Below are 24,935 nucleotides of genomic sequence, written 5' to 3'. Positions count from 1 at the left end.
CAAATCATGCAAGGATGACATTTGACAAGTTTTTTGGCAAAACCATTGCTAGTACCCGAAGAAGTCTGAGGGCCAAGAGTAAGTTCAGATTTATTGAATAACGTCAACAACAATACCATAGCTGTTTTTACACTGTGGCTTGTAAAGTAAAGCAGATCTTTTGCTGATTCTCATTAAAACACACGCAGATCACTGTAAAACAACGCTGCACAGACACATCATGGTGTCTGCATGATACCCCGTGGGGTTAGTTCCCAGAGGTGATTGATCTGATACCATGAAACAATTCTAGGACACAGTATGCATTCAGATGGTCTCTGTAAACACCAGCAAGTTGCTTACAGTGAAACACCTCCGTACGTGTCATTTACACACAGCTTTGGCCCTTGCATGCGGGGAAGGATGGAAAGTATCCAAAACCATCAGTGATCCACGTTAGGCCATCAGGCTTACTGTCCAGTTACAGCCCCAATTGTATTGATTCCTGTTTGGGAGGAGTGTCCAAGAGAAGGTCTGTTTGGACAAGTGCTGCAATGCTTGGAGAGCTTAGCATGAACTAGAATGTACTGTATACTTGGAATACATTTAAGGATGTTTTAGAAGTATCTGCAACGTAATGATTAACCAAAAAATACTGGGCTCAATATTTATAATTAGCAATAAATACAAATTATTTAGTGTTTGCACATTAATTTAAGTAGACTAAAGTCACTTGCCAAAGCCTGATTAAGAACTGTAAAGCAGCATGTTCTGCATGAATTTCAACATGAAGTATTTGCACACAGCCCATTCGTGTCCATGAGTAAACAAGCGAATGCAAAAAAGAAAAATAATATGCTCCCTTTGCACAGAGAGATGGCGGCTAAACTTTCTTCCCCAAAGATCAAATTAAAACTACTGGTGAAGCCACTCCAAACCTCCAAGCTAGAGGTGGCACAGGCATCCTTCCCACTGCCAGTTCAGCTCCATCCTTGGGAACGTGACCCTCCGTCGCTGCTGACACCCACAGTGTCTCCTCACCACAAGCCAGTTGATCGGAAAGCATGAACTTCCCCAAAGGAAAACGACCAGCGTCCTACTTGTGAAGAGACATGAGGTAACACTGCTGGTTCCATCAGAAGAAGGTCGTGTCTGCTGAAAAGGCGCCTGCAAGTCGAAAATCCTCCTTGGTCAGCACGCTGTACATGCGCTGGGGCAGCGGTTTGGAGTATGGGGCGGGCCGGGGGACAGTCGTGCGCAAGATGACCTCGCGCCCCGTGGGCGGTGGGAAATCCGGCACGGTGACCGCGTTGGGTCGTCGCTCCTCTGATGAGCCCGATCTCCTCAGTTCTTCATCCAGTGGAGGCACTGCAGAAACCTTGAATGAGAGCAGAGGTATAATTACAGGGCAAGCTGTTTCCTAACGTTAGGATTCAGAAAACATTTCGTAAGAGGAACAGAGGAACATCAGAAATGGTCAACACATCAAAAGGCTTTATGCGTACACAGAGCAAGACACTAATGGGATGTCAGGAAATAAACTGCGCACGATCAAATGGAGGAACCTTCATATGTGGATGGTGAAGCTCAGCCTAGGTTAAGCTCCTGACTTTCTGACAGTGTGAAGCCAGGGTTCGGACCAGACGAAACGCTCTTCTCAAGCAGGGCTCTCTCCTCAGCTCTTTGTGGCTACGTGAGGCCAAGCCAGCCTCTTCTTAAAAATAACCAGCACCAATACTGGAGTCTTGACAAAAAGCCACCTGCCTTTTCGAACTCAACACGCTACTTCAAGGCTTGTCAAAACGGCACTGCAGAGCAAGCGAGATGCTGGGCAGTCTCCATTGCCACCCATTGCTTCGGAGCCAGTAAGCAGCAACACTCAAGTCTGAACACTGGAAGAGCTGGCATGCTCCAAACAGCCCAATAAGCATTCCCTAATTCCTTATATATACACCCCCCAATACCCTATAGGGCCCTAATTTAAGTGTACACAACTCAAGGTTATCCATGTCATTGAGGCATGGCACAACCCACCGGACAACCCTCGTGGCCCCTCTCGGCTGCCCCACTGCACTTCTGCTCCCACCCCTCTCCTCCACACCCTCCCCAGGAGCAGACACCCAGCACCACGCGGCTCTGCGGTCTCTGCCGCAGGAGAAGGCATCAGGGACAGGTGCCACTTGTTCCCACAAGAGCAGTTGTAGGAAACAGAGAGAGAGGATGTTCCCCGTGCTACACTCCTGCACGCCGTTACCCCAGCGCTTCCCCAAACCTCTCTATCTCTGCCCAAGCTCAGCAGTGTCAGGAAGTGCTGGTATCTGGGATTGCGGCAGTCAAGTACTGTCCATCTCTGCCCGAGCCCCCAGGCACCTGGCTGCTCAATAGACACAACACTGATGGTGGCAGAGAAGAATACAAAGGCAAGGCCACATATTTCAGCATCAGAAAATGTTCATATTCACTTGAAAAGATGTTTTTGGTTTGGTTTTGGTGGGGTTTTTTTTACCATTTCTCTCTCTTCACTACCTGTTAGGCTCTAAAAATAAAGTCTGTGAATGAGGACAAACCATTCTGGAAACACAAAATTATTTTTATGCTTAATATGTGAACAACAGTACAAACTAAATCAGGCTGCTGTACTCTATCTACCAAAAGGTTCGGCTCTATGCAGCTGGGGAAAATGAGTGGGAAACGAGGGACAAAGTTGGTTACCTCGTCAGAAGATTCAGTCAGCTTGGAAAGGGATGAGAAAAGAACCAGTGATGAAAGATAGAAACAAAGGCAAGTCAGAGGTGACTTACAAGAGGTTAGAAGGAGGTTGTAGGTTTGAGAGATATCATGCACTCTACTTCCAAGAACATGCATTTGGTATCATAATTTTCCTGAGAAAATTTGAGAATACAACAACGCATTTTACACAACTCAGAGGAGTCCAGGTGCAAAAGGTACTGAACAAGGAAGTCACTCAACTTCTGTTTGCCAAACGGCGCTCTGCTGGCATAATTAACGGCAGGTTAAACACGAGGGGTTCCTGGTAGCAAAGCAGCTCCTGTCCCACTACGAAGCTGTACTTAACAGTGACCAGCTTCCAGCGGGAAGTACTGATGTCTCAAAGGAAACAAACCCCTAGAAACGATTGTACGTACGTCTTTATCGAACATTAACGCTAGAAACGCTCACTCAGCTTTATAAAGGTCATGCCTCAACGCTCCAAAGGCAACTCACACGGCACCATCTTAGGCTTGACAGGGAAGTCCCTGCATAAGGCTGGTTGACATGTTGAGATTTGCAACCAGGTTTTCCCTAGAGACTAGAAAGACACCATAAATGTTCTGATTTTCATTTCCCAGAATAACCATGGTCTGTTTTCAGAATGGTCCTTTATATGCCGAGTTGCAAAATATGGATTATTATAACAGCATCCATATCTTAAAAGTGTTTAGTACCCAATCATAAGGTTTCTACAGCAATGACTTCCAAACACGATTTCAGGCCGTAAGATGTCTGCGATACTCTGCTACCTTCTTATTACCACTGTAGTTAAGCTTTAGTTAGCTAATCTGATGCTATGAACAGGTGTAATTCTGACAGAAACTGAAGGCTGACTGCCTTCAAGTTTGGAAATCAATACTTTAAGCAGTCTTCGTAATAATTAGCCTTAAGAGAAAAAGGGCGTGTTTATAGCAATCCAGGCTGGGGAAGGGTTTCCAGAAAACAGATGCAACACTTGCAATAAGTAAACTGAATGCAGAGCTGTACTGGAAAAGAACTGAAACTTTTCCTAAGCACGCCAGTTTCCACAGAACAAGTCTCAAGTACTCCAAGCATAAGCCTGTCAAAAACGTTACTCCTTCTAAAATATCAATGTTATGACATGCTTCTCTATGTGACACAATCAATCAGCAGACTTGATTATTCTTGCGGTGATATTGCAAAACTTGAATAAAGCAGAAATTTGTGCCGCAATGGCATTGCTGATGTTACCATTCGAAGTAAATCAAACATTAATGACACCTCTGTCTACCCAGATGGCTTTAACTGTTTCACATCCCAGGTCATCTACCCTCCTTTTGCCTTGCAAGGTTGTGTTTTGCCAAAATCATGTTGAACATCACAAAAAACCTCTCAAGCACATTTATGACAATACATGCATATAGGCGGACAAAATAAACTGGCATCACATGGTAAGTCCTCGCCTCCTACTGCTTGAATTCGAGGTGTCTGCAAAGCAATCAAGAACTCTCCCTTACCCTTTGAGCATTCACAAATAGCTTGTGAATAATGCTACCAGCAGGTCCTCTTCCTGCACCAACAACTGACACTTCTGGCTGCTCCAGGAGACAGTTTACGAATCTGGTGGTACAAATTATGAAAAAGGAAAAAGGAACGTTTAATACTCTACTGTATCCAGTTTGCTTATCTAAAACCAGAATTGTTTCCTGTGAGGAGGTATCCACTTCGCACTATTTGCAGAGAGTGAGAACTGGCAGACGCTCTCAAGAGTTCTCCATTCTAAAAGTTTAAGGAAAAAAACCTGACGTTTCTCAGCATCCCACTCAAACACTATCATCACTTTTTCATCCCTTTACTCCTTTCCCTCTACCCCAAAGACTAAACTCCTCTTAGCCTTCAGCTGTTCCCTCCTACCCTGTTGCTCTTTCTTTCATGCTAGTACAAGCAGCTGTTCTTTCACAGATAATGTAGGTCAAAGCTAAGCTGAGCACAGCAGCCTCCCACATAAGGTCAGGGAAGGCAGGATTATAGAGCTGTTTGCGCAGTAATTCCAGCAGCAGGGCCAACTAACACCGAGGCTGCAATTCAGCCTCTGGAAGGACCCACTTCTCTCAATTAACTATAAATGGAACCCCGGCTTCTAATGCAGATGTACAAATTCAACGTGAAAAGCCTTCACGGTGTCAGCCACACAGAAGTAGCAGCAACATGACAGTTTTCTTGAGCACAAAGATACTTGCCTTGGTCAGACATCACTCCTCTGAACTCCTACATGCACCACAAAAATGTCATCTCTCCCTCTCAGCACAGCAACAAGAAGTTAACATTTGGGGTTTTTTAACATTACGTACTAGTCATCTTAAGCAATGAGTAAATCATCTGACAGCAGGTAGTGAAGCAATGAAACATGGCTTGTCACTTTTCATTCACGTAGTTCCTCAGTGATACGGTTCAAAATAGTAAGGAGACTAGAATAAGAAAACGTAACTTTGGGGGGGTATTTCATGCCATATTAATTCTAGAAAATACTAAATTCCTACTCCTTTTAGTTTTAATTTTATTGTAATAAAGTTCATCAAATGTACCTTTTACATACACGAAAAAATAAATGAAATCTCCACTACTGTCAAGATAAAAAAAATGCCATTAAAATAATTTGTATCACATGATTTCAAAGAGATCTTAGAAGAGCATTTAGGGTGCCCACATATAACATCTCTAGGTAGCCTGGGGACAGCGACACCTAATGTTTATAGCTACTGGAAATGATTTCTTAGTGTTTCTATATTATCATCACTTCCATCTGTCCCAAATTTTGAAACTAAAAAAAAAAAAAAAAAAGGCATCAGAAGAAAAACAAAACAACATGGGGGTGGGGCAGGACAGGAAGGAGGAAACAAGAAAAAATAAACAAATAAAATCATCAGTCACCTTTGTAGATCTTCTTTTTCCTCCTCGTTTTCACACTTGTCTACCCCAAATTTTGCTTTCAGAGACCTGGCCCTAGCAATGATAGCTTCCACACTCATAATCTGAGCAATGATTTCCTGCAGGAGTTCAATAAAAATGAAAATTAAAAAGATGTTCTTTTAGCACTCCTGTGAACAGTGTAAAAAGTCTATTAAGTTTTTTACTCCAGTGTAAAAGCCTTACTTCCAATTTCTTGTCCTCTGTAGTGGGGAATCGTAGAACTTTACTGGAATGAGATATTATCTGCTTAATAATCTTCTTAACTGAAGATATATCTTCTAGTGCTTCTATTAGGAGGAAAAGAAATTAAGAAGTTGTAATCATTGCATCAGTGTTCACCCTAAAATATCTTAATAATTTATTAAAGGTTATTTACCTTCTTCCTTTACCTTGAGTACAGCTGCATGGATGACGCAAGGCAAGAGATGCCTTGCAAGGTCAGCTGGTTTCTGAATTGCAAGGTAATGAAGCACCTGTAACATCAGAAAATTTAGTATGAGTGATCAAACTACTTCCTAAAGATAAGGCTAACTGCGAAAGACGAGCACCTACGTTGCAGAACTCACAAGAAGGGAGCACCATGGTAAGACAGGACACAATAGGTAGTTGTTACATGAATCCTCAGAGACTGCTTACAGTCCCAACTGGATTAGAGTGAAACTGAAAATAATTGTTTCGGGAACACTTTAGTTTCCTAACACACACATGCAGATAAAAGTATGTTTTATTTACTAGTCATTCAAAGCAGCACTTAATACAGCTGATGAAGTTACATTCCACACATTATTTATTTTAGATATTTCAAACACGTTGTTGCACGGCACCAAGGATTTCTGATTAATCCTAAGCCATGTACAAAAAACAGTTTAATAACTCCAAAAATACGGAGCAACAACGTGCTAATGTTTACATCCTGCAGGAGGAAGAAAAAAGGGCTGCCACAAGTCTTGTACAAGCATTACAGAGCAGACTTTCACTAGTCACAGAACTTTTCACCTTCTCTGCCTCTCTGGTGTCATCGAACAGTCTCTTCTGCCTCCGAGCTGGGACCGGTTTTGCTGTCTCCCAGGCCTCTACCCACATGTTGCTGGGAATCTTCATTCGGGCACTCAGCTCGCCTTTAATTACGATGTTCCCCTTTTCATCAACCACTTCCTCTTCGATGTAATCCCGAGGGGAGTACCACCTCACAAAATCCTCCAGACAACAGCCAGGGTTAGCCGCCTGGAATGAAAAGGAGATAAAATTTGTGCCTTGAAAAGTCCTATAAAAACATGATAACCTGGGCAGGAAGGCAATGTGGTTTAGTGGGCAAAGCACAGGCTAGGAGCCGAAACTCAGGGAATTCAGTTCACAGTCACCAAACCGTACACTAGGAAAGAGACCTGGGAGGGTGAGGGAATGAAGCATAAACAAGACAATGGCAAGGGGTAAAACCCACACCCTCAACAAAATAAACGAACTTTCTTCTTATTGACCCAAAATAGTACATTCATCAGCTATTTCAGGCAAGCTCAAAATTGTACTGTTAAGTCAAGCTTCTATCTGGTACCTGATACATGCAATAAATAGGAATTTTCACCATTTTTTTAACGTATAAGCTTATACTATTAAAGATGAAAAACAGCCCAAGCCTAAAAGAATCACTGGGCTGCATAAATATGCTTTCAGCACTGATTTTCCATATTTTAACACTCCAGTAACAAAATTCACCTTTTCTTCCTTTAAAAAGGAACTTAAAAAAAAAAATCTCCCCTAAACCAAAAAAACCTTCACTTTTCATAGATGCAATGTCAACACAAATGCATCTGTAGGTCTAGAACATAAAAGGAAAGCCCACTTTCTATTAGATGTACCTACTGAGAGTGCCCTTCCACTTCAAATTGTGGTTCTGTATTCTTACTTCAACTTTTTAGATCACTTGCACCATAGAAATAAAAGTGCTACATATATCTGACACGAATCTCTGCTAATAAACTGATATTAATGTTACAAATACTCTTATTCTACAGTACATCCTACAGTATCCTTTTACTACAAACTAACATGGCAATAATTAAAAAAAATAAAAATAGCTATTTCATGACAGAATGGCCAGTCTTTTTAGAGTTTTGAGATCCTTTGATGACAGCAGTATACGTGCTCTTAGCTCCCTCTGCAGAGCTCAGAAAAGCAATGGAACAAATTACCCAAAACCACAGCTAGTCCAGTCCCAGTTTGATGAACAGCTGTACAGGACTTTAAATAGTGATAACTTATCCTTCCTACTAGCGAACAAAACATCTTCAACTACACATGAAAATCATGTTCTCCTCCCCAAAGTCCAAATACAGAATTGCGAATATGTTAATAGATTTTTTTTTTCTTTACACCACCCTTACTTACATTTTATCCATTTGGGATCTGTGCATTTCACAAAATGAGACACAGTGGAAAGCACAGGCAAGAGAGACACTAAATCACAGAATCACAATGTCAGGGATTGGAAGGGACCTCAAAGGATCATCTAGTCCAATCCCCCTGCCGGAGCAGGACCACCTAGATCAGATCACACAAGAACGCATCCAGGCGGGTTTTGAACATCTCCAGAGAAGGAGACTCAAAAGCTACAAGGTGGTGGGAGGGAGAGACATGTAACTGATTCAGGACTTTGATGCTCAGTTTTCTTCTGATACCATTTCACATGACCTTGTCTGAGTTTTAATTCTCAATTTATCAACAGCATGTTTTGGGTTTTTTTTCCCCTCCCACAAACATTGTGTAAACTTACTGGAACGTTACAGCATAATAGACTCGATAGTCATAGATGTCAAAACGTTCAAAGAGTTTTATCAATAGGCTTTTATTTTCAACTTTAAACTATTTTGCAACTGGTTTGTAGAGAAAAAAAAACAACTCATCACAAAAACCTTCAAAATTGTTCAACACAAGCAACAGGGACAGCTTATTTAAGAAGAAGGCAGTCTCACACAAGTAGTACTACCTTAAAAGACTCCATGTCTGAGAGCAAGCAGGCACTCTGCATGCGTGCCCGAAGATGAGCACCTTCTGCTGACGTCCCTAGTTTTGCCAGTACCTCAGACTGTTCTTCCAGCAAATCTTCAGTCATGGGTGCTGGTTCCTGCAACACGGAAAAAGACAAGTTTACAAACAGCCTCTCCCAGATTTAGCCCTTAAGGAAGGAGGAGTGGAAAGCTCCCTGTGACCAACAGTTCATTCTACTTTATTTGTACTCAAAGGAAATAATCATAACTTTCTCCTGCTAAAACTGTTTAGCCTAAAGCTGTGCAACTGAAGAAGACACTAACAAGAAGAAACTGAAAAGGAAATAACCTGAGAACGAAGTAACAATACAAAGATATATTGTTAAAATGCCAAAATGCAGAAGTAGTCCAGGAAGCGTTTGACTGATATTATTTTGTTGAGATGGATGGAAATCCACCTAAAGCAATGTAGAGTTTTTGCTGTTGATACTGTCAGCACATAATTCACTGACATTCTGCCTGACTATACCTTTTACCCATGCAAAGCAACATTCATTAAAATTAATTTCTCAAGTGAATAAAAATACTGTATTCTTCGTGCGTGGCTGATTTCAAACTACCTCCTCTGACATCACTGCTTCTTATTTCATCCCTAGGCACTCTGCAAGAAAGTCTGTGTCAGATAACATTTCTAGTTGTTTGATAGTTAACCTGCTTTAGATAACGGCACCAAAAACTCATGACTACGGCCTTTGAGATATGAGTTCAGAAATATTTTTTTAAAAAAAGAAAAAAAAAGTAGTAGCAAAACTGATCCAGTACTCTGGTCAGTCAGCTAGAAATCTTCAAAGACCATGGCAGTTCCTACTTTCCAGGAAAGAAACTAAAGAGGGGATGGAAGATGTCTCAAGATCTGGAAATGAAAAGAAACCCAAATTTAAGGTAGGCAAGACAGCTTAATTCTTGTTTAAAAAAAATTGGTTTGAGTGAAATTTGGAAAGGAGACCCATTCTCAAATAAAACCTAGAGCATGTGAGATTTCGGTTTAAAGAGCCTCATCAAGTATTAAAATGAAAAATAAGGTCTTAGGCCAAAAACATTTAGCAATTTTAACAACAGATAAGGCTATAACCTGCAAACTATACACAATTTCACAATTCCAGTATGAGCCATATTGCACGAGAGCTGTATTGCACATCTGGCTCAGCTCTTGCTACCTAACCTGTGTTATTGGAATGTAGAGAGGCTCTCCTGGATGCAGCAGCGTCAGCTTTCCGTGGGGATGTAGACGACCTTCTGGTTTTAAGTTTACAGGATCTTTGTTGCTTTCTTTTGCTCCTCCTTTTTTTCCATTTTCCTGCCCATTTCCTTTAAGATCTTCTGTGTCACTTAGACACTCAAAAAATTCCTCTTCACTGTCACTCCATGATTCCCAAGACTTGCCAACTTCTTTTTCCTTATCAGGGTTATCCCCAGAGTGGTCTGTTCCTTTTCCAGCATCACCAGGTGAACGATCAGACACGTTCCCCCTTTTCCCTTCATCTCTTGCTTTCTTTCTTTCTATGCAACAATTTAACATCTAACAAGTTAAAGGAAAAAAAGAATTGTTTAGCAACTACTTCTCGTATCGAAACAATGTCAGAGAAAAACTTGCAAAGTCACCAAAAACCTCTTACAATTCTAAAAGCTACAAATTCCATTGAACTTGTTGCTATAACAAAGATTTTCCCAAGAAATGAAGTCCAGATCCAAAAATACAAGCATAGCTAAATTACAACAATAGAGTTAGCTAATAGTTGCTGTAATTTTGACAGTTTCCTTAGGAGAAAAAAACATTCCTAAATTTGAGATATTTACCTGAAGTTTCTGATGCAGTAAACAGCACCTCAGATCCGGAGGGCCACTCGCTAATCTAACAAAGGCAGAAGTGTAACCATTAGCAATTATAAAGTTGAATCTTTCACACACGTGTGGTCTTAAATCATATGAAACCCAAAAGAGGGGCAAATATCCACATCGAACCCACCCCCACCATTTCAAGTATGCAGCTCTTCTACGTCTCAGAAGACGAGCTAGTGACTGCATAAGCCCAGAAGTTAAACTACATTTGTTTCTTCAAGGTCATTCCTGAAGCTCAGAGATCATTCACATGAGTATGAAACAGACACGCCCTGCCTCTCCTGGTCAGTTTTCCATCTGGGAGTTAGAAGGGTAACTGTTTTCAAACAATAACTAAGCACCTTTGACTTTACTTTTAAAACTGCAATGATACAGTAGGGTGATCTCTATATATTTCAACTTCTATTTTATCTGTTAGTGGAACCATTTGAAAGTACAGACTAGTGAATAAATGGCCAGTTCGGCCCATTTCAAAAAAAGAGAATATTTTTTCGTCTACATCAATACCTCATCTTGACAGAACCCTTCATTTGGCTGCAACAAGCTCTACTGCAGCAGACGTAGCCTAGAAGGGCTAGAATACTTGAGACAGCGTTAGCTGCCTGAGAAGGCTACTGCACCAGCAGGGACTTGGATATAAGCTGGAACATAGGAGGTTCCGCTTAAACATGAGGAAGAACTTCTTCCCAGTAAGGGTAACAGAACACTGGAACAGGCTGCTCAGAGAGGTTGTGAAGTCTCCTTCTGTGGAGATGTTAAAAACCCACCTGGACACGTTCTTATGTGATCTGATCTAGGTGGTCCTGCTCCAGCAGGGGGATTGGACTAGATGACCCTTTGAGGTCCCTTCCAATCCCTAAAATTCTGTGATTCTGTGAACTTGGAACAGCTCCCTTAGAAAGTGGTGAAACTAAACCACAAAGCACGGGTGTTTCTCCCTATGTCAGCTCCTTCATTTTACCTAACCATCAACTGGAAGCCAAGCATTCACACAAGCTTTTTTCTCCCCCCTCCCACCCACATTCGCACAGCAGAGTGCTCTTTAACTTGAGCTTCCCCAGGCATCTTAAGGTTTTCAAAGGAGGGCACAGACGCTTTTCCCAACTCTCTATCCTTTTGTGCTTTGAGGAAGCAGAGTAATAAAAACAGAGGACAGCATTTGCAATTTAAAAAAACAAAACAGTGTGTTTCAAAGTCATAGTGAACTCACTCTGTCTCTGAAACAAAGAACATTTTATTTGACAAAGCGACAATTAAAAAAAAAAATCTTACCCTGGAATAAGGTAGTTGTTCTCCCATCTGTAGCGCATTTCTAACACAAACTCTTGCCAAAGATGTGCCACTCCTTTTACTCCTCCATGGTAGAAGTTTATCATACAAAGACATAAAGCTAGTTTGTATGTCAGACTATCAGAAGGAGCAGATTTGAATTGACTGAAGAGATTCTACGTAAGAAACAAAAGAAAGCAGGAAATAGAGGAACAATGGCATTTTTTCCAAAACCGTATCATCTCTTTCCTGTTTGTCAATACAAGTGGCTAACTAACATTTTAAGCCTGTAAGTAAGCATAAGCTACCAAAAAACTGGTCTTTGGAAGGAAAAAAAAAGTAATTAGAAAAAATAAATTAAAATATCATTATTTCTACCTAGAGATTCCACAAAGGTAAGTTTCTCTTTCTGAAAATTCTCTTACAAGACATCGGGCAACCACAGCGAAGTCTGTACGAACATACTCAAAATTTCTTTCCCTCTCTCATAAGTGCCAGTCAGCAAAACTTACATAATCTTCATTCTCTGGAGGAGGATTGTTTCCTGCTGAAGTGCTACTTCTGCTTTCAAATCCATCTGCGAGTTTGTCAGCAGCATCAGGAAATAAGAACTTGAAGAAACAAAAAAAATCCAAACTGCCATCAGTATGTTTTTCCTGCTTTTCCCACTTTCTCCATAAAGCTACTGCTGGTTACGTAACAGCAATCCCTATAATTAAAACTGTTAGCAGAGTTCAGAGTTCATTTTCAGTCTGCTTATACTGCAGAGACTTGTAACAACTTAGGCTCTTTCAAGAAGTTGATAAATGCAATTCAAATAATGCAACCGACATCAGACACTTATTTATAATTCTGCTATAAAATACAAACCAAATGCATCAGTGGAAGCATGAAACACGTTTTATACGAATTTAATGTGCATGGACAGCTCACTTACCAGAAGAATAGTGTTCAGAACTTCATTGTTTAAAGGTGATTCATCTACACCTCTGTGTTTGCGAATTTTTTTCTTTGCACTGTGAACCATATTTGTGACTGATAATTTATGGATTGGGACTGGTGCTGGCTCCGTGAGCTTCGACAAAGCATGGGTAATATCAGCAACCTCTATATAATAAAATAAAAATAATCAGAACAAAATCACAAGATCATCTCTCTTTAAAAGTTCATCTGCCGTATTCAGTCTATCGATCTTGTATGGATTTTTAACACTCTGTTAACCAGAGCTACACCTCTGTCCTCTCAGGTTCCACACCTGGTATTCACTGCTCTTAGCCACAAAGACAGGCAGCAGAATGAGGTCACAAAGGAGTCACAGACTGTCCTTGATTTAATTTACTGCACGAAGTCTGGACTGAGCTGGCTGCAGATACTGCCTGCCACCTACTGTAGTAGTACTGCACACTTGCAGTTACTGAGAGAGTATCAGCAAAAGGCTGCTGAAGAGCCAGGGTTTAAACTTTGTTTATACACAACACCAACAAACAAAGACTAGGCAAGCTATGCTAAAGCTTTAGATAAGGCTTAAATAAATCCAGTATTAATCACTATATGTATATATATATATATGACCTTACATGCTATAAGCATAGTTCTGTTTCAGAGGCCTCAGGTAAACTCAAATCAAAAGATTTTTTTCCACGGTTGCTGCTGGTAAACTTTAGAACCTTTCTTACAATAAAATAAATTAACATGGAACATTGTTAAAAAGAAGGCAGATAAATTTAAGTGAATAATTACCAGCAGCCTGAAAAACCTCATCTTGGTAAACATTTCAACAAAATTAGAGATAAGGAGGTTTAAAGAGACTTTATGTCAAGCACTAGGGTGTTATACATACCCTACTCGGTCTAACACCTTTTTAAGCTAACTAGCGAGCTCCTTCAAAACCAAAACCAAGTATAATCAAAGAAAATACACTGATACAGGCCATATTTGGAGGGAAGAAAAAGGTGACAAGAGGCAGGAAGGGAGGGAATGTTCACGATATACAGCAAAACAAGTGAAAGAAAGGGACAGAGACATCAAAAAGATGTCAGTATTTATAGTGTCGGGATAAAGTCTGAACTGTTGGTCAGAAAATTTTGGTTTGGTTGGTTGGTTTTTTTTGTTTTTTCCTTAAAATTGCTTAAAATGGAGAGGATGACAGCAAAGCCTTTCAAACGGATTAAAAACTTTTTAAACTGGCTGTTAAAACACGCACTACATAGTAATTCAAAAAGCAGAAAAGAAAAGAAAAAATACAAAAACACGTAAAACAACACAGATAAATCTGTTTATTGTGTGCTCAGAATCAACTCTTGTACATACCAGTCAAATTTTAAACTCTTGTTTAAAAAAAATACAACTATAACAAAGTTATAGTTCCAGTACCTCAAGGGGGCCTACAGGAAAGATGGGGAGAGGCTGTTCAGGAGGGCCAGTTATGATAGGACAAGGGGTAATGGTTTGAAAATAGAGGGAGGTAGGTTCAGGTTGGAAATTAGGAAAAAATTTTTTACTATGAGAGTGGTAGAACACTGGAACAGGTTGCCCAGAGAGGTGGTGGATGCTCCATCCCTGGAGACGTTCAAGGCCAGGTTGGACAAGGCCCTGAGCAACCTGATCTAGTTGGAGATATCCCTGTTCCTTGCAGGGGGGTTGGACTAGATGACCTTTGAAGGTCCCTTCCAGCCCTAACCATTCTATGATTCTATGATTCTATGATTCAAAGACAATTGTCCTCTGGGACTTTGAAAGCTAAGCTTGCCTAGAATTCATGAGAAATTATATCATGTAGCACTGACCACAAAATTCCTAGAGGGATTACAGAAAATGCCTCTAAGAGTCACAAGAGTAAATACTGATCGATCTGAAGTCAGGAAAATGGGATAAGGTAAAATAACATGAAACAATTAAAACCAAATTAAAACCAAATAACACAAATCAACAAGATTTTAGTTTTACCTTTTCCTTCCTCCTCAAACGCAGACCTTCCAAGTATCTCATCAGTGGACTCCTTGCGACGGCAAAGCTTGAAGAATTCAGTAAGAAAGTCACCTGCAAGAGAAACAAAGTTTCTGAACAACTACTCAATTAAAATCTCATTGAACAATAAGCTAACTCTCAAAACGATGCCCAAGGGATGGTAAATTTCATCTTTCCATCTGAAAGAACATGATAATTTGTTCTGAACCACAAATATTTTTAAACCAAATAATAAAGGTTAGGAAAACACACACCGAGACAGCTATCGGCTACCTCTCCAGAGCACAGTTCTACATGCAGCTTAGTCTACTTCTTCACACAAAGCAAGATGAAATTTCTGCAGCATGTTCATTTTTGTTTAGTTTTGAAGCTCTTTTCCCCCACAAGATAAAAGGCAAGGATGGACAATAGTACACCTCTCCAGGTGTACCAATTCTGCCTGACAGTTTGATTCAACTAAGGCAATGGATACATGCAGAAGGCACTTAGTAAAATTTAAAGATTCTAGGAAATCTAAATTTTCACAGAACACACAGAATAATGCTTATTCTCTGGTGAAGTAAGAACAGCAATGAAGTTCATGGCACACAAATGCAGAATAACCTGCACCAGAAACTTGTTTTTGCAAGGCTTGTGTTCTTGAAGAAGCAGCCCAAAATACTGTCCACTCAAAAAAAATATGAGGAGTGAGGAAACCGGTAATCAACAACTCAACCCGAACTTCACAACTTAATAGCTTAAAAGCCATAAGAGAAGACAGGGAATTCTGATGTCTTACCCAACAGACACTGAGGGTTATCTGCTTTTCTGACTCTCACGGACCACTGGGGTGCTTGAATAGGATCCAGGTCACTTCAAAAAAAAAAACAACACAAACAAAACACATGTCATGCTGTCAGCGTAAGTACGCAGGAGAGAAGTACCGATTTCTCAGTAAACGTGACATCACAGCCAGTTAGGCCATGGAAGCCGTAACAGACACCACGTTACGGAGGAGAGCATGGCAAACACTCTAAAATGCAAGCAAGAGTCCTTGTTCTCATGTGCACACGTAACATGAACGAGACACTCATGAGAACAATTCCGTTACAACTAAATTGTCTTCTTTTAAAGTGTGTTAATGTTGAAAACTCATTTCTGCACTTATGAAAACAATGAACCACTTCTTTTATTTCTTTCTTAAGTATCAGCACACACTGTTCTTCCTCTTCAGGAGGCTTAGCAGAAAACCTGGATGATTGTTTTTGCGAGGGTGATGTCAAGCAGTTAATTCTTTTTGCTTCCCACTACCATCTTTTCCAAGAAATATGCAATACACAGAACTTTTGAATCTAGCATGAGAACACACCCAAAAATTGAGGTGTACGTTCTGTTGCAAATACAATACAGTATTTTCTCACACAGAAACACATTTCAAAAGAAGGTGTTTTCCCATATCAACTAACCTTAGCATTCCTCAAAATGGGTTCTCTTTCACACACAGAGCCATGTGCAACATTTTTAGATGTCAATAAAATGCAGTAGTTAACAAACAAAATACACTTCTAGATATGTGCAATTCAGACAAAATACTTACGAATAAACATCATTGTCAACAATTATACCTTCCGTTAGGTGAGGCCATGTCGTAGCTAAATGAAGCTCACTGAAAAGAAACAAGATTTAAATCTTTCAGTGCTAGTAGGAAGTGTTCCCTCCATCACAGCTAAGAAAGGTATTTATGAGTTTTCTCGTCGCATACATTCTGTTGGTTATTCTACAGCACGTCACCCAGTATTGCACTAAACTTTACTAGTACCTGGCATACAGGATTCTTTCACAGCTCCTCTCTGCAAAAGGAGACATTGTGCATTGTATTCTAGGCATCCAGGTACAGGGGAAAGAAAACTTTCATGAACTGTCTACAGCATCAAACACCAATGCATTAAAACGATTTCTAGATTTGCTGAGTGGTGATGGGATATTCAGAAGAGGACACAGAGAGATTGTAATTACTCAGTTTAAAGACCTTCTCCATTTAAGTCTTCTACAAATGTCAAAGTAAAAGATGACAGCGAGTCCAACTCTTGAATGAAGGTACCCCATTTTTAAAGTTTATCTCCAGTTAAGGTATATTTCAAAATAATAGTTTCAGAGATAGAGTACTCAGAAGTTTATGGCTAAAGATTCATGAGCTAGAACTCTGAATATCTTTAGACAATTTTGCAAATGGTCTTATTTGCTACTAGACCATTACGTTTCACAGATGTTTCTTATGTACTTGAACAATTAAATCATTTGTTAGGGACATGCTAAGTGACAGGCAGGCAAAGCTAAGATTTGAAATATCATACCTTTAAGTACTCCATTAAGGAAGTTATAAAACACAGGTTTCCGAACTCTTGTCTTACCTAATAGGATCCTCACAGGCACCAAATGGTAACTTCCCAAACTCAAGGCCTCCAACTTCTCCCCCAACTAGAGCATCTATATCTGAAGACAGATCAACACATTTTCCATACACAATTTATGGAATATTTTAAGATGCATATCATCTTAATTTCACAGCAAAAAGACTGTAGCAAGTAGGATGGCCAAAGAATAGCCAAACAGCTAAGGTGACAGCGCTACAAAAATGTAATACTAGCATATAGTCAAAGTAATTGTTTCCAGCAGAAACTGGGAAGTAATCGTGCAACTGGACACCCAAAAAAGACAGATAAAATTCTTGTATCCGTGGTGAGGGAAGATTATTCCCTTCATACAGGCAAAGATGATAGCTATAAAGGCATCCTTAAAGAGTCAATGTTGATGCAAGAACAAATAGACACAAATTTGCCATAAAAATATTTAGGCAAGAAATCAGCTCCGAGTGGAAAAAGGGAGACTCCAGAAGAGCAACTCTGCAGAGTGAAAAACCAACTACTTTTAAAAGTTTGATAATTTTATGAAAAGAGTGGTATGTAACGTCTCCTGCAGTCAAATCATTAACACAAAAATAGACGGCCTTCATTGACAAAAAATTCAAATGGGTAATAATGTACTGTAATTCCATTATAATAATGCTATTACAACGTCTAATCCTTTATTCTAAATGCATCTGGCAAATGGTTTACTTACAAAACAAATGAGGCATTTGAACAGATAAAGTATTTGGATAACTTAATCGCGTAATTTCTCCACCTTTCTTCTTCAGAGAAGATGAAAGACATATTTAAATCCTTTGGTTTCACTTCAGAAGAGCTAATTGAGGGAGGGTAATGAAGTACAGGTCTAGCTCTTCTTTTACAATGAACATAAAACCACAACCGCAGGTACCAACAGCAGTAAAAACAATGCTGTCCCTCTCCAGTTTCTGCGATACGCTATACCACTCGCTCCCTCAACCAGAGTCTTCTAAAAGAGTAAAATTTATTCAAACTGCTCAAATCAAGGGATATTATCAGAGTGGTACAACTCTTTCATCACAAACCAGGGATTCTGACTTAATGAATAACTACAGCAAGGCAGAGAGAGACTACAGAAAACATTGACTTCCGTGTCTGCAGAAATAATAAAAAATAAAATCTATAGAACTAGCTTCCCAGGTTCTTTAGATGAACTTGGTTTACCTACAAAGATAAACTATCACTTAAAAAAGCACTGATTTTCTCTGACCCTAAAGAACAGGATTCTCTTTAAAGGCATTTTCAACAGCCCTTGCATACAAAGCACACAGGATCAACTTCACTACAGGCTTCTTCAAAACATACCTTTGATTAGTCCAAGAATTATTTTTTCTTTTAAGCACAGGAAAGCCAAACAACTAGGTAACCCAACCAAAGTCACACAGGATCCGTCCCTCTAAGTGTGCCCTAAATACTTTAACCTTGTTACATAAAACTACTCCCAAGCCAAGAATAGAACTTGGGAATTTTAGTTGTTCCACCACCTTCTGCCTAAAATAAATCACTAGTAAAAACGTTAGTTAAGAAGGAATTCACACCTACTTTTTTCCTATAGATTTGTCTAACTTTGAGCCAGGAGAAGTTTACAATTTATTTTCTGATGCTGCCTATATATAAATAGGTCTGTTAAAAAAAAAAAAAAAAAACACACACATATCCTGGACACCCCAGGAAGAAAGTGTTACCACCAAGCATGCATATGAGAGTCCATTGTGAGATTACCAAGTGAGCCAACTCACTCCATTTTTCTAAATAGCATCACTATGGCATAAATCCATCACATCTGGTGTACGTAGTTTAGATTTAAGACTATACATTACTTTCCCCTTTTTTCCCCTCAGACAAGGCTACAACAATAAAAGGCTTGATTAGAAATCTTTCCTACATGAAAAAAATACATCAATCAACAACTTGGCTTGTTTAGCACTGTGTAAACAGAGAAAAATCCCAAATTTTACCTCAAGTGAACGCCATATAGTATTTTATCATTTTCCCATTGTTAATACACTTCAATAGTGAAGTATTAAAATGAGTTGCTTTACGGAAATAATTGGCAAATACTCCTGTGAAGTATTAGCACCTGCTAGAACCTAAATCTGAAAGTTTCCCTACGGCATTCAGGTGGAACTCTTCACAGATCCACGGCCCGTCTTCCTTTTCTCTCCAAACAGATACCACCATTTCAGAAGTGTCACTATGTCTCTAAACACTAATCAAAAAAAGCATATTTCTAGGCACAGTCCTCACCAAAACACCTGTCACAACCATAAGCCACAGACACGATTTCAGAGTAGCTTTAAGCTTGCTAGCCTATCTAGGGAGCAGCATGGTAGTCAGTTGTCACTGAAGCCTCTCCCAGTAATGCAGAAAATGTTTTAATTCTTCTGGCAAGACACACAAACATTTTCTTTAGCATTGACTGTTTCTGTTAAAGCAAGTTATTCTGAGGACATAAAACTCCCACCTGGTGGCTGCTGCGGCCAGAAATACTGCTGCCAGTCTTGAAGCACATATGTAAGCCGAATAGCCATGCTGATGGGAGGCAGTGGTGTTAAGGGGCATCCCTTGAAAACAGTAAGAGAAAAAATTCCATGTGAAGAGTACATCCTCTCAAACACCCCAGGCCTTGAACATAACTTAGTTATGATAGCTTCTGTTAGAGCTAATTTCAACAGAACTGCAACACCCCAAGAATTACTAGCAAAGCCACTGCTCAACAAGACACAGGTAACAGTAAGCACATAACCTTCCTAAAATCTATGAGATATTCACACATTCCATTTAAAAAGTAACTCTGACCCAGAATGCGCTAGGTTTTCATTAAGGATTTTTTTTTGCCCCTCAGGATTTCCATAAGATTGCTGACTACCAATATTAGTGGTGAAGTGTTGCAGTCAGCCACACCACTCCATAAAAAAGCAGCCCACTCCTCAGCTTTCATCACGTTGCTCTTCACACTTAACTTAGCTACGGGGAGCTACAAAGTATCAGAATAAAACCCCAACCTGAGCCTACCTGCCACATTTAAACGGCAAAACAGAGTTTGCTCTGGGGAGGGGGAAGAGAGGGTTGTTACAAGGAGATTTACTGTAAAACAGTGCACCAGTGGAAAAAAAAAAAGTAAGATGATGACACTCGAGGAGCAAAACCCATACCAATTTTCACTCTTTATTGCTGGACACTGATGATATCTGGAAAAAGACTTTGTTGGTATCGGTAGTGTGGGCCTCATCCTTAAAAAAGAAAAAAATCCCTAGAAGATGGAAGTAAATCTACAAGCAGTCACGTAACAAAATAATTGTTCTTAATATCAGTTACATACGTTCCGATAAACTTACAATCTTGGATTTGAAGACATCCAGCAATCCCGATAAATGAGTGTACTGGTTTGGCACTCTGCGAAGATGAACCATTTCGAAGTCAGTTCGAACTCCTGGACCCTGACATTCTCCAACGTACATTCGTCGCCATTTATGATGGATTTGCACAAACAGTGGTACCTGGCTACAAAAGATGAATATTTCAAATGATTCAAAATGTCATGCTGTCTTGTAGTCTTTAAAACTAGCTAAATATTTTTAACATAATTTCAACATAATTTCACATTCTTCAGAATACATTTCTCTTAGTGGAACACAGTTCGAAATGCTTAATAGCAATCACAGAAAAAAACCTGTTAGCTTCACCATTAAATAAAACACCTAACAAATTGTGATGTCATAAGCAAAGTCCTATCCATGACTTCTGTTACCTAACTTTCAGTCTAAATATTTTTGAAGAATATTAGAAAGTTCCTGTTAATACACACAGGGAAGAACTCCTCTTCCAAAAGTTGTACTTTATACACCACTTATTTCAACAACTTCTAGCAGCTTTTAAAAGCCTTCGAGGTTTTTAAACAACAAGGAATATAAACAACACACTGAATCAATCTTTTTAAAATTTCCATGGGAAATTTTTTTTTTAATTCTTCTGTAACAATATTATAGCGCAAATACAACCAACTCTGGATGTATTTTGCTAACAATTTAATACTTTTTTTCCTCACAATAGCAGCATGCTAGAGTTCTGACCGGACACGTAAAAAGGTTTGTGCCTTCACCTACCAGCCAGTGTTCCCCAATGCAATGGAAATGGAACTCAGCAAGAGGTTACATTTGGATTCACTAAGAACTGCATCGTTATTCGCAGCCGGAGCGATAACCACAAACTCACGTAAGCCATACCTTAAGAGACAGGACAAAGAAAAAAAGAGTATATGTCTGGGTTTTAGTAAATCAGCTGAAACACAGAAATTGTAGAAATATTATACCCTGCATACCCTAATTGTCACCAAAAGACTGCGGAATCTGTTATTTTGACACGAGAACCTCTTTCAGAAAGGTCAAGAACTGAGTGGGCATGGAGCACTGCAGATTCTCAAGTCACAAACTACTGGAGCTTAACAGTATTCAAACACATTACTCAAAATAATACGAGGACTTCCAGGTCTATCAGTCCCGAGGTTTTTACTTTATGTTAATAACAACTGTAACTATTTATACACAAGAACAACCTCTCCAGACCAATGCTATAATGTGCTAAAGATCTGCATTATTAAGAATTTGGTTATCATTGTTTCTTAAGGCGCTGCAGCTTTCCTTTTTAAAAATCCAACTAAATATCACATATACAAAAGCCTGGTTAGTCTATGAAATTCAGAAAGAATATTTGAGGGGAAAAAACAACAAAAAAAGGAAAGACAGGCCCACTATGGTGGGCTTTTTTTGCACTCCTTTCCCATGTCCAGTACAAAAAAATCATTTTACTTAACCTTTAACTCTTGATCGAAAAAAATTTACAAGTGATTGTGCCACCATCAAAGTTTTTTCAATTTCTATGCTTATTTGTATTAAAAACAAGAAGCAGCATACGTACCATCTTACCAGACAGTGAGCTCTAGGAGGGAAGTCATTGTTCATGCACAGCAAGTCCTGCATAGGCAGAGGAAGGGCATCTGTGGAAAAAAATTGATACACAAGAAGAGCATCAGCATCTGTTCATCTGACTTACAATTTACTCATACTAGCGATTTGTTGAATGCAAAGCATACCAAAAGCAGAAATTTCAGATCACACCCATCAGAGCCCAGAAAATTTCACACAGAAGTAAGTCAATGCGCTATGAATTCCACATTCTGAAATTGTCTTCTGTCATATCTGTAAGGGTAAGGGAACTATCAGCTACCTTCTACCAGTTCTTCTCTCCCATCTTTGTCACTGGGTTCTTGTACAAGATAATGATGAGTAATGGAGAACACGAAGTCTGCAAATGAGATTTCATCTGATTTCTCTTCCCATGCTCCTGTGGTATATATACCCTGCATATAAAAAAAGATATTATTTGATCACATAAATTTAGGTTAACATTCATAAGCCTTAAAAAGTATAGTACCTACACAATCTATAACATTTATTCATCTTTTCCTACTGCTAAATATTTATTCTAAAATAGCCAAGCATAGTTTAATTTCAAAAAAACAATTCTCAAAGCACTTCGTTATAAAGGCAGCCGAATGCTAAAATCCATGTTGCCAATATCACATTCATTTCAAAGACCACATATCCCCCTGAGAAGTCTTCAGAACTACATAGCAACAAAGAGGCAGATGCATCATCTCATATGCAACTATGCATCTCAAGCGTATGCACCCTCAACTCTGCGCAAAGACAGAAGCTTCCTGGATTTTATCTCTATTTATACCACCCCACGCAAACACTACTTTTATATTTATTCTGAATATGCTTTCATTGATAAACAATTTTGTATCTATAATTTGCAAAACTTCTTTGTGTCAGGATAATTAATTTTTAAACAAAAACACAACATAGGAAAGTTTCTAGGAAAAAATCAACATCACTGTGCAGAATTGTATGCTGCTACTAAAACAAAGCAAGTTGGACAATCCTTTGATCTGTAAAGCGTGTCTTCTCACTAGAAATCAAGAGGAGGTCTGTTCAAGAAAAGAAGACATGTAGGAATATAATGACAGATAAGGTTGAAAACTAGTTCATTAGACAATGTAAGTTTTAATTCTGAATACTCTACACTCTGACTAAAATTAAGCCATAACACTCCTCTGGAAACACAGCAGCCATACAATCCAGAACAGCTGAATTTATCTGCACTAGTATGCAGAAGAGCTCAGCAATTTCCTCTGCATTTTACAGGACTGAGAAAGCACTGCACAGGCTCTAATTAGACTTTGAAAAAAACCTCTCCGATCTACGAAACATACTGAGTCACAAGTAACACTACACAAACCTCAACCATAAGTATGTGAGGTGTGACAAAGGCACAAGGGAGGGCAAAAAAACTCCTTAACAATTCTGAACAGCTTCAACCATGTTTCCAGATACGAAACTGGGAATAATAAAAAAAAAAAGTCACTAGGTCCTACACAAAAATCCAACTTTAGCAGGGAAACAGCCTGTTTGGCAGAGAGCCAACCAATAAAGTGACAGCAACTGTTTGTCCAGTTCCTGCTTTTACAAGCGAAATTCCCCAATACAAATCACTATGTGCCACACTTAGGAAAATGGCAATGCATGTAAACATATACATCCGTATTACTAGTTAGTAATTCTAAAAGGAAATTCAGAAGCAGTAACTGACCTTTTCTAGAGGTTTGCCTGAAGAAATTCCAATAAGTTTCCAGTCATTCAACGCTTCTTCTATTTTTGAAATAAATCTATTAGGAAGGGGAAAAGGCATTAATATTTGCCGAACACGAAGCTTGTACTATAATTCAGCTCCCTAAAAGCAGCCAATATGCTGTCCTACTACAGAATTCCTTAAGAAAAAAAAACCCAAAACCAAATAAACAACAAGTTTCACAATAAAAACAGAACAATTGCTTCCTTGTACAAATAAAACGGCCCTCCTATGTTTACATTTCAGATGCTAATTACTTTTAGCAGCTGCTAAGAGCATTGTTCACAGATAAGCACTCGACACAAAATTATACATTAAATTAATATTTAAAACGCAGCACTTAGAACCTTTGTCTCCTTCTGTCAAAGAAATCGTCACTGGAAGAAAAAAAAACAAACCACAAACCCACACATTAAGAATGCAAGAGCATTCTTCATCTCAAGTTTTCTTCTACACCGTTCTACCGACTCTTAAAGGCTTCAGCTACAACTGTTTTAGTAACCACGCAGCTGCTCGAGGACCACGTAAGCCTGCTAGGTGTTCACCGCAATCCCCTTGCAAACAGACATGACACCAGACCCTTCGCTGCGCTCACAGACAGCCTGGCCAGATCCTCTCAACCAACTCCTCAGCTGCGGCCCGACCCTCGGCCGCAGGGGCACGCCGGCACAGCCGGGAAGAGGCTCCGGGTGCCGGCGGCGGCGCTGAGGCCCGGTTCTCCTCGGCGGGAGCGGCCCGGGGCGCGCAGAGCCCCGCGATCCCCCCGCGGGGAGCGGAGCGGGACCGGCGGCAGCGCGACCTACCTCTCCCACTCGGAGGCGGTGGTGAAGTCCGTGAGCTCGAACACCTCCGACTCGGGCTGCGGGGAGAGAGCGGGAGAAGCAGTGAGCGGGGAGAGCGCGGGAGAAGCGGGGAGAGCGCGGGAGAAGCGGTGAGCGGGGAGAGCGCGGCGCGGAGCGCAGGGGAGGAGAGGGGGAAGCACTCACTTCACTGTCCGCCGCCATCTCGCGCCGCC

The 24,935-nt window shown here is 39.9% G+C and overlaps 1 protein-coding gene across 4 annotated transcripts; it reads right to left on the bottom strand.

The window, feature by feature from the left end:
- Positions 1 to 64: 64 nt before the first annotated feature.
- Positions 65 to 24,935, bottom strand: RAB3GAP1 (RAB3 GTPase activating protein catalytic subunit 1). Of its 4 annotated transcripts, XM_086615553.1 has the most exons (25): positions 24,907 to 24,935; positions 24,724 to 24,779; positions 23,882 to 23,957; positions 22,454 to 22,586; positions 22,145 to 22,223; positions 21,334 to 21,453; positions 20,566 to 20,731; positions 19,692 to 19,791; positions 17,192 to 17,273; positions 16,378 to 16,446; positions 15,580 to 15,653; positions 14,781 to 14,873; positions 12,772 to 12,941; positions 12,347 to 12,445; positions 11,838 to 12,010; positions 10,524 to 10,578; positions 9,889 to 10,245; positions 8,666 to 8,803; positions 6,679 to 6,906; positions 6,059 to 6,155; positions 5,866 to 5,969; positions 5,644 to 5,759; positions 4,230 to 4,332; positions 2,692 to 2,712; positions 65 to 1,357 (listed from the first exon to the last, which is right to left on the bottom strand). In XM_086615553.1, the coding sequence occupies exons 1-25, from the start codon at positions 24,922 to 24,924 to the stop codon at positions 1,115 to 1,117; spliced, it is 2,970 nt and encodes a 989-aa protein (XP_086471679.1). In that variant the 5' UTR covers positions 24,925 to 24,935; the 3' UTR covers positions 65 to 1,114. The 4 variants fall into 4 exon arrangements, with proteins under 4 accessions (XP_086471679.1, XP_086471678.1, XP_086471680.1 ...); XM_086615552.1 differs by lacking the exon at positions 2,692 to 2,712; XM_086615554.1 differs by lacking the exons at positions 2,692 to 2,712; positions 4,230 to 4,332 and having other exon boundaries at positions 1,288 to 1,357.

This window comes from Tauraco erythrolophus, chromosome 8 (genome assembly GCF_009769465.1).
Source record: "Tauraco erythrolophus isolate bTauEry1 chromosome 8, bTauEry1.pri, whole genome shotgun sequence".
Classification (NCBI taxonomy): domain Eukaryota; kingdom Metazoa; phylum Chordata; class Aves; order Musophagiformes; family Musophagidae; genus Tauraco; species Tauraco erythrolophus.
The sequence above is the reverse complement of the archived record's forward strand: the minus strand, read 5'-3'. Positions and strand labels throughout refer to the sequence as shown.